General features: G+C 49.2%; 1 protein-coding gene across 1 annotated transcript; it reads left to right on the top strand.

Annotated features, from left to right (window-relative positions):
- The first annotated feature begins 4,251 nt into the window (after positions 1 to 4,251).
- LOC102424982 lies at positions 4,252 to 8,745 on the top strand. Its single transcript, XM_014452171.2, is given in 7 exon segments — positions 4,252 to 5,421; positions 5,423 to 6,479; positions 6,482 to 6,564; positions 6,567 to 6,650; positions 6,652 to 6,678; positions 6,680 to 8,687; positions 8,690 to 8,745. Coding segments are annotated over 7 exon segments (4,485 nt in total).
- The last annotated feature ends 1,354 nt before the right edge of the window (positions 8,746 to 10,099 follow it).

The raw sequence follows: 10,099 nt of genomic DNA, 5'->3' as shown, positions 1-10,099 counted from the left end.
ATTCTTTCATACTTTAAAAATAAATTACCAGTGATTTTTTTTATTTGTTATTACTGTCATTTTGAAATTGGTATATAGTTAAGAAAAACAGCAAAAACATATATCTTGTGCATCTATTATCAGTATACACTGCACTAGGTCTTATAAGGGCAGTTATAGTAATGGATTCTGCAGCCAAAACAGCTAGCTTCAAATCCTGGTTCTGTCATTTCCCAGCTAGTTGACCTTAAATTGTAACCTCTCTATGCCTTACTTTATTTGTAGTAAATGAGAGCCAATAATATTACCTACTTTTAGAATTATTGAGAAAATTAAGTAATTAATATCTGTAAAGCGTTTAGAACAGTGCCTGGACCATAAAAAGAGCCACATATATTTTTCTATTTTTATCATGGGGATTAGACAAGCATGAAATCCTTTTATGAACTCACACCCTAGTTGAAGAAACAAGAATGACACACAAGCAACAATAGGGAAATATTACAAAACAGACTGTAAAATTAACTGTTAAATGGTCATTCAGACCATAGATTTATAGAAATTGATAAGAGAGGGAAAAGTGAGGGAGACTTCAGTAATCAAGGAAAATTTTAAAGTAACTTAAAGAACAAAATTAAAGTCCATTTAAATGAGTACTTGCTATGTGCTTTGTATTTATGGTGTCACCACATGCATCCCTACTTTAGTTATGAGGAACCTGGGCAGAAAGAGGCAAAGGGACTTATATAAGATTGTGTGCTGGGCCAGTGTTGCTCAGTGGTTGAGCATTGACCCATAAACCAGGTCACAGTTGATTCCCAGTCAGGGCTCATGCCCAGGTTTGTGGGCTTGATCCCCACTAGGTGATGTGCAGGAGGCAGCTAATCAATGATTCTCATTATTGATGTTTCTATCTCTCTCCTTCTCCCTTCCTCTCTCTGAAATCAATAAAAATGTATTTTTTTTAAAAAAGATCACAGAGTAAGTGGTGGAACTGAGTTTAATCTAGACAATCTAAATCCAGAGCTCATGCTCTTAGTAACTACTAGTGACCCAGCACGTGAAATCAAGTGAGAACTGGACCTGCGAAAATCATGCAAGATCCAGGACCCCCACCCCGAGTCCCGGTGCGCTGCAGAACCCAGAGTCAAGTCCCCACCCACCCGCATGAGCCTCACTGCGCATGCAGCCCCGCCCACCTGCACGCACCTCGCCAGGCATGCAGCCTCCTGGTGACCGGTCTTTGGTCGTTTTGGCTTTAAGACTACTGGGTTTTTTATTATATAGATTCTTTCTGGCCACCAAGATGGATAAGATTTGGACAGTTCAAAAAGGAAAAGATATTCTAATCAAATAAAACACAATGAATAAAAGTATAGAGGAGGTGTGAGTCAGCAGTATCTGTTCAAATCCAGTAAATTATAGGTCTCAAACAAAGGAAAATAAGGAGCGGAGCATTGTGTAATTTGCATAAGCAAAGCAGGCCAATTTACCTATGGCCTTGAAATCTAGACAATCTAAAGACTTGATGTAGCAGCAAACTAGAGGTCAGAGTAAAGGAATGCAGTGAGCAAAGTAGTGAGAAATAATTATTTAACAGAAGTCTGCAAATCAGTGTGGGAAAAGAGGAGAAGCTGGAAAACAGTTCAGAGATTGATTTATAAACTTAAAGATTCTTTTAATGGAAGGACACAACACAAAGACGTGATGCAGAACTCTTTGTTACCTACACTTTCATAGGTAGGAAGGTTGCATGAAGGGTTGCTTAGTGGGTTATACCCAGGGGACAGGTGAGGACAAACTGGAGATGTAGGAGCTTCCTGGCTTATGTATGAGAAGTGGGGGGTGGGGTTGAGGAGAGAGTAGCTAGGTTTCACTGGCTTCCTGGGCATTCACTAACGTGAATAAATTCCCAGCTCCATTGCAGGAGGCTGTCTCTAGTTGTGTGGTTACTGGCCCAAGAGTGATAGCCTGATAAAGGAACAGTTTGGGTGGGAACTTAGTAACCTGCCAGCAAAGGGGAATTGCGAGTTTTAGTCATGATTTAAATATTTTATCAAGATAGCACTTGTGTGAAATATCATATTAGAAATTAAGACAGCAATCCAGTCATGAAGGGCTGATAAAGAGAACCAGGATTGTAGCAGTAGAGATGTTATACAAACATAGAGGACATTTAAGAAGGACAGGACAAAGAAAACAAGCTATCCAAGTCTCGATACAATGTCTTGCATATAGTAATGATGGGGAATATAAGACATTTTTGGGGGGACTAGCAATCTGAATCTGTGCCAGTAGCCTGCTTTCTAACTCACACTCTTGCTAGCCAATAATTAACTCCATTGATGCCTGTCCTGTCTTGCAGAACCTGTTTTCCGCAATACTCCCATGTTACAGAGGCCATACACAAACCCCGGAGGGGGTTCTCAGCGCTGGCACCAGGCAAGGCCTTTGGGTGTGATCTCACATCCCCCATCCCAACACATGGGGCTTTCAAAAAGCCCGCAAAAGGTCCAGAAGCCTGATCCATATTTAGGGGACAAAGAAACCAAAGGGTATAAAGGGAAACCTTCCTCCATGTTCACTCACTCAGGATTTGGAAACAGGCTCCCCTGAGTCACTATTCTAGTACATCTGAAAATAAATGGTTTTTTCCTGAATCTCCGAGTACTCCTGTGTGTATTTTCTGGTTGCCTGGTAAATTCTGTAACAGTAAGTGCTCAATAAATATTACAAGGAAACCTCTTCTCCATGGCAGATTGGGGATGTTAGTGGCAATGATTCATTTGGATATGTACTTATCAAGTTTAATTGGTATTAGAACATTTATGCAGAAAAAATATTTTATGAAAATAGATATGTCTTCCTCAGAATATAGCACATGGTATAATTTAGAGAGGACGTAAGTGGCAAAGAGCTGGAAACTTTAAAAAATAAGCTTTGGAGGAAAGATATTGCCAGACTCTGCAAGAAGTGCCAGGCTGCCCCCTGACCCCTGCTTACTTGATGCTACCTAGAACTGGTACAGTTAGAACAATCATATTTTTAAACCAATGATTAAAAGTAACTTTGGAATTTTATTTCTTTCCACCTTAAAAGAATCTTTCAAATTCACCAAAAAGATTTGAAAAATAGAAAAAGCCAAGGTAAATGTGATAGGCAGTTTCCCACTCTAATTATTCCCAGGAGACTCAGACTGGCGCCTGCAGCAGGCTCGAGCAGCACCAGTGTGGGGGCATGAATGTAGTGGTTAGTTAGCCTTTCCCAGCATAGTTTGACTATGTATCATGTGAATGGAATGTGTATGTGTTTGTGTGTGACATAGTGTCTGTATGCATATACTGAGAGGCGCCAATATAATCAGGTCAGGAGGGTCAGAAAAGGCAGATGGAACAAACGGCACCAGGGCAATCAGGAAGGTCAGAAGGGGCGGATGAAACAAACAACTTTTACAACTTTTATGGGAGACAGCTGCAGCCAGGGAGGTTACGGGAGATGGCCGCAGCCCGGGAGTGAACTGAGAAACAAGCAACTTGATAAGAAACCAGACAGGCATTAACTCACAACAGCGCCAGATCCCCAGTAGAATGACCCCAGATTACTTCCCCCGTTTGCTGAAAAGTATATAACCTATACTTAAACTCTTGGTCGGGGCTTGCAGCCGCTTCTCTGTGCCTCAGAGTAAGCTGTAAGCCCCAGCATGTTGGAAACAATAAACCCTTTGCTATTTGCATGAGAGGCGTCTCTTGGTTCTTTGTGACAGCGGCTTGCGTCCAGGGCGTTACATTTTGGAGGCCCCAGCGAGATTGCTGTAGCCGCCTCTGGGTTCCAACAGACGCTTCTTGGGGTAAGTGACGGCGCCTTTTTGAATAAGAATAGCGATCGCTTAGATATTGAGAGCTCGAATTTTGTCAGAGCCGGCAAATCTGTTTGGAAATCTGTTTGGTTAGTGCTAGCAAATCTGTTTGGTCAGAGCTCTGTTCGGTTTGGTGGCTGTCGGGGAGGGGCGTGAGCCTCCCCCGACTGCGGCTGACAGACGTGTCGAGAGGTCGCAGGCCACATCCCCGGGGGACGCCCTGGTGGAGTCTGGAGAGGACCAGGGGTGCCTGGATTCCTCTCGTTTGTTCTGAAACTCTGTTGCCAGCTGGGTCAATTGGCTTTGAAAGACCTTCTTTTTGGATCCTTTGATTTTTGTCTCAACTCGTTGTGTCTGTCCTTGTCTTTTGTTCTTTGTTTCTTGTTGTTGGTGCGAGTGTGTGTGTATTTTCGATCATGGGCCAGTCTGCCTCTACTCCTTTGTCTCTGACTCTGGACCGCTGGTCAGAAGTCAAGGGACGAGCTCAAAACCTTTCTCTTATCATCAAAAAGGGTAAATGGCAGACTTTTTGTTCATCTGAGTGGCCCGCCTTTAATGTCGGATGGCCCCCGGAGGGGTCCTTCCATCTGCCTCTCATCAGGGAAGTAAGGAAACTGGTTTTTCAGCCTGGCCGACACGGACATCCAGGCCAGGAGCCTTATATCCTGGTCTGGCAGGACTTATGTGAGAACCCCCCGGCGTGGGTCAAGCCCTTCTTACCCCCTGGTTCTCTCCCTAGGTCCTCGGTCTCTGCTTCTGAGCCAGCAATTCTCCCTGTGAAGCCGGCTCTCCCCTCTCCTCCACCCTCTGCTTCTCCGGTCCTCCCGGACTCACAACCTGATCTTATTCTCCTAGATTTCCCGCCACCTTATGCTTCGCCTTTGCAGCTTCCGGCGGCCGGGGCACCGCAGCGGCACGACCAAGTGCTGGCACCCGGTCCAGCCCTCCGGCCAGCATCCCCAACGGTGGCCTCCCCAGATTCCACCCTCGAGGGTTCCCTGCTGCCACCGGGCGACGGGCCAGCACAGCGGACTAGGAGCCGGTGCCAACCGGATGAAGGACCTGTGGCCACTACTCTGCCGGTACGCCCTTACGGGCCTATGGTGGAAAATGGGAACGGGGGGGAGATGCCGGCCCTCCAGTATTGGCCATTTTCCTCCTCTGATTTATATAATTGGAAAAATAATAACCCTCCTTTCTCTGAAGACCCCACTCGACTAACAGGTCTCGTGGAGTCCCTCATGTTTTCCCATCAGCCCACCTGGGATGATTGCCAGCAGCTACTAGGGACCCTCTTCACCACAGAGGAAAGAGACCGGATTCTGCTAGAAGCACGGAAGAACGTCCCGGGACGGGACGGGCGCCCGACACAGCTGCCGAACATCATTGACGACATTTTCCCACTAGCGCGCCCCAACTGGGACCCTAATACTCCGGAAGGTAGGGAGCATCTGTCCTCCTATCGCCAGGCTCTCGTGGCGGGTCTCCGGGCAGCTTCCAGGCGGCCCACCAATTTGGCTAAGGTAAGGGAGGTCGTCCAGGGCCCTGTTGAATCTCCTGCAGTCTTCCTAGAAAGGCTCATGGAAAGCTTATCGGAGGTTCACCCCCTTCGATCCGCAGTCGGAGGACCAGAGGGCTTCAGTAGCCATGGCTTTCATTGGCCAATCCGCTGCAGATATAAGGCGGAAGCTGCAATGCCTTGATGGGCTGCAGGACCTCACTCTTAGGGACTTAGTTAAAGAAGCGGATAAAGTTTTTCATAAAAGGGAGACGGAGGAGGAGAAAGAGGAACGTAAGGAAAAGGAGAGAGAAGAAAGAGAGGATGCGAGGGATAGAAAGAGAGATAAAGCATTAACTAAAATCCTGGCCACGGCAGTCGGTAGCAGTAAAGAGAGAGACAGGAAGGGAGGCAGGGCTGGGCCACGGCCGCGACCAAACTTGGACCCGGACCAATGTGCATACTGCAAGGAGTACGGGCACTGGAAGAAAGATTGTCCTAAGCTCAAACAGGGCTTGCAGGCCAAGCAGTCTACCTTGTTGGCCCTGGATGAGGACTAGGGGCGACGGGGCTCGGACCCCCTCCCCGAGCTCAGGGTAAAGTTTGATGTGGAGGGGACCCCTGTTGACTTTGAGGTGGACACCGGAGCTGTTTACTCGGCATTACAAGCACCACTGGGGCCGCTGTCAACTAAGCGGTCCCTGGTGAGGGGTGCCAACGGCAGCCGATACCGAGCCTGGACCACCAAAAGAACTTTAGACTTGGGAAGGGGAAAGGTCCATCATTCCTTCCTGGTGATACCTGACTGCCCAGCTCCCCTTATGGGGAGAGATCTGCTTACCAAACTAAAAGCCCGCATCACCTTCAACCCCGAAGGGCCCAGAGTAGAGTTCTTGAGCCCCCTAGTCCAGCAACCAGTAGTAACAGCTCTGACAATGTCTATGGAGGACGAATACCGCCTGTATGACTCCCCGGTAAAGGAACAGGATGTAACAAGGTGGCTTAGTGAGTATCCGGATGCCTGGGCGGAGAAGGCCGGGTTAGGGCTGGCGAGAAATCAACCTCCGGTAGTGTTGCCTTAAAAACCTCTGCAGTTCCAATTCGGTGAGCAGTATCCCATGAGTAAGGAAGCTCGGGAAGGAATCAGGCACATATTCTAAAGCTACTGCAGGGAGGCGTCCTGAAGCCTTCCAGTCAGCTTGGAACCCACCCCCTCCTTCCCGTCAAGGAAACCCGGGGACCGGGGATTATCGACCAGTGCAAGATCTACGAGAGGTTAACAGCAGGGGTCCAGGGACATTCCCCCCCACTGTCCCTAAACCCTTACAATCTTCTGAGTTCCCTTTCCACCTGACAGGAGCTGGTACACTGTATTGGATTTAAAGGGATGCCTTTTTTTCTGCCTGCGGCTCTGCGAAAGCAGTCAACCACTATTCGCCTTTGAATGGGCCGACCCGGAGGCTGGTCTTGCAGGGCAACTGACTTGGACCAGGCTGCCCCAAGGATTTAAAAACTCCCCCACGATCTTCGATGAGGCCCTCCATCAGGACCTGGGCGCCTTCAGAACCCAGCACCCGGAGGTAACCCTGCTCCAGTATGTGGATGACCTGCTGCTGGCCGCGTCGTCTCGGGAAGAATGTGAGTACGGGACTCGCTCCTTACTGCAGGAGCTCGCTCGGCTTGGGTATAGGGCATCAGCTAAGAAGGCCCAACTATGCAGACAGGAAGTTACTTTCCTGGGGTATACTCTCCGGGGAGGAAAACGCTGGTTAACTGAGGCGCGGAAAAAGACTGTTGTGCAGATCCCCACACCAACTTCCAGGAAACAACTCCGAGAGTTCTTGGGGACAGCTGGGTTCTGTAGACTGTGGATTCCGGGATTTGCCTCGCTAGCCGCCCCGCTGTACCCGCTCCTGAAGGGGGACACAGAATTCTCTTGGGGGTCAGAACAACAGCGAGCCTTTGATGATATAAAAAGAGCCCTGCTTTCAGCCCCAGCATTGGCGCTTCCTGATGTCGAAAAGCCCTTCACCCTTTACATAGAGGAGCGAGGGGGAGTGGCGCGAGGGGTCTTGACCCAGACTTTGGGACCCTGGAAAAGACCTGTAGCCTACCTGTCCAAACGCTTGGATTCAGTAGCTGGGGGCTGGCCCCGCTGTCTAAAAGCTATAGCTGCCGCTGCCTTACTAGCCAAAGATGCGGACAAACTGACTCTGGGACAAAAACTAACTATTGTGGCCCCTCATATGCTGGAAAGTATCATCAGGCAGCCCCCAGACCGGTGGCTCTCGAATGCTCGCATCACGCACTATCAGAGCATTCTGTTAGACAAGGACCGAGTGACCTTCGGACCTCCAGTTGCTTTAAACCCTGCCACTCTACTTCCGGATGAGGCTGCAGACCCGGTCCTACACTCCTGCCAGGATATCCTGGCAGAAGAAGCAGGAATCCGTCGTGACCTAAAGGACTTTCCACTGCCAGACTCAGAGGTGACCTGGTTCACGGACGGCAGCAGCTTCCTGCAGGATGGTAAGAGATGCGCAGGGGCGGCGGTAGTTAGCAAGGACAAGGTTGTATGGTCTGCAGGGCTACCAGAAGGGACCTCCGCCCAGAAAGCGGAACTAATTGCTCTCACAAAAGCCTTAGAACTGGCTAAGGGGAAGAAGGCTACCATTTATACGGACAGCCGTTATGCCTTCGCCACGGCTCATGTACATGGGGCCATATACCAGCAAAGGGGGCTGTTAACCTCAGCTGGAAAGGACATCAAACACAAGGCTGAAATCCTTAGACTACTAGCAGCTGTCCTACTGCCTACCAAATTAGCTATTGTTCATTGCCCCGGCCATCAAAAGGGATCGGACCCTGTAGCCACAGGAAATCGGCGGGCAGACAAAGAAGCAAAGGCAGCAGCTCTTAAAGGGGCAGAGGTTCTAGCACTAGTGAACAAGGCTCCTGAGGAGGACACGACGCCCGAAACTACAGGGAGTAAGGAACAACAGGCGGCCTCCTACTTACAGCATGTACATCAGCTCACTCATTTGGGGGCCAGGAAGATGCAAGAGCTATTAAAAGAGCAGCCCTTCACTCTAGCAGCCAAGGAAAACAGAAAACTAGCTGAACAGGTGGCAAGAAACTGCCGAGCCTGTCAGGCTGTAAATGCACACCCGTCGCAAATACCAGAAGGGAAAAGGCTCAGGGGAAGCCGGCCCGGCCAATTCTGGGAGGTGGACTTTACTGAAATCAAACCAGCTAAATATGGGTTAAGATTTCTCTTAGTTTTTGTAGATACTTTCTCAGGATGGGTAGAGGCCTACCCCACCCGAAGGGAAACAGCGCAAGTGGTGGTTAAGAAGATTATGGAAGAACTTTTTCCTCGATTTGGACTGCCCCAGGTAATTGGGTCAGATAACGGACCTGCTTTCGTGGCCCAGGTAAGTCAGGGAGTGGCCAAGGTATTGGGGATTAATTGGAAATTACATTGTGCTTATCGTCCCCAAAGTTCAGGGCTGGTAGAAAGAATGAATAGAACCATTAAGGAGACCTTAACTAAATTGACCTTAGAGACTGGCGTTCAGGATTGGACCTTGCTCCTACCTTATGCCCTGTTCCGTGCTCGGAACACTCCCTCACCCTCTATGTATAATCTCACCCCTTTTGAAATTCTGTATGGAACCCCACCTCCGGTCTCAAAAATGTCACCCACCATAGACAAAGACTCATTACCTCATACTCCTTTACTTGCCAGGTTAAAGGCTTTAGAGGGAATCCAGCAATTTGTCTGGAAGCCCTTGGCCACTGCTTATCAGCCAGGAGACCTTAAAGTGCCCCACTCCTTCCACGTTGGAGACTCGGTGTTCGTGAGGAGGCACCAGACCCACAGCTTGGAGCCCCGGTGGAAAGGACCTTACGTGGTGCTGCTGACCACTCCGACTGCGGTTAAAGTAGATGGCATCACTCCTTGGATCCATGCCTCTCATCTCAAGCCTGCACCGCCACCGGGACCTGAATGGACAATGGAAAGGACTGATAACCCTCTTAAGCTTCGCTTTTGTCGTAAGCCCCTGCCTAACCAACCCGATGGCCAGTAACCCCCATGCCCCTGTAACCTTAACCTGGGAAGTCATCAACCCAGCAGGGCAAGTAGTCTGGTCAACCAAAGGTGTCCATACTCCGGGTAGCTGGTGGCCTACCTTATCTCCAGACGTATGCCAGCTAGCTGTCGGCCTAGACACATGGGACATACCGGAGATTGAGGACCCCAACAAAATTCCATCAGCAACCGGGGGGCGTCACTTACTCTATTATGGAAATAGTCCCAGTAACGATCACACACCGGGGTGTCTAAATAGTGGCAAGCGTACCTCCCTGGGCCGCCTCACCTTTTATGTTTGCCCAAGAGATGATCGTAGTCGGAGTAAGATACGGAGCTGTGGTGGGCCTGAATCCCTTTATTGCGCAGCATGGGGGTGTGAAACCACGGGGTCAGCTTATTGGACCACCCGATCCAGTTCGGACTGGATAACTGTCCACTGGAGCAGAAAAAGGGGGGAATGTGAAACAGAAGCTTTGTGTAATGGATTAAATATCTCCTTAACAGAACGAGGCAGAGGGGCGGACAAGCTCCCCCACTGGTACAAGGGGAGGACCTGGGGGCTTAGGTTTTATGCCTCCGGATATGACTTTGGTCTCTGGTTTACTATCAAACTACACACAAAGAGAGCCACACCAGTCCCAGTGGGGCCCAATCCAGCTGTCCGTCCGGT

The sequence above is a fragment of the Myotis lucifugus genome, unplaced genomic scaffold (assembly GCF_000147115.1).
Source record: "Myotis lucifugus unplaced genomic scaffold, Myoluc2.0 scaffold_13, whole genome shotgun sequence".
NCBI classification, from domain to species: Eukaryota; Metazoa; Chordata; class Mammalia; order Chiroptera; family Vespertilionidae; genus Myotis; species Myotis lucifugus.
Note: the sequence above shows the minus strand (reverse complement) of the source record. Positions and strands in the feature narration are given on the sequence as shown.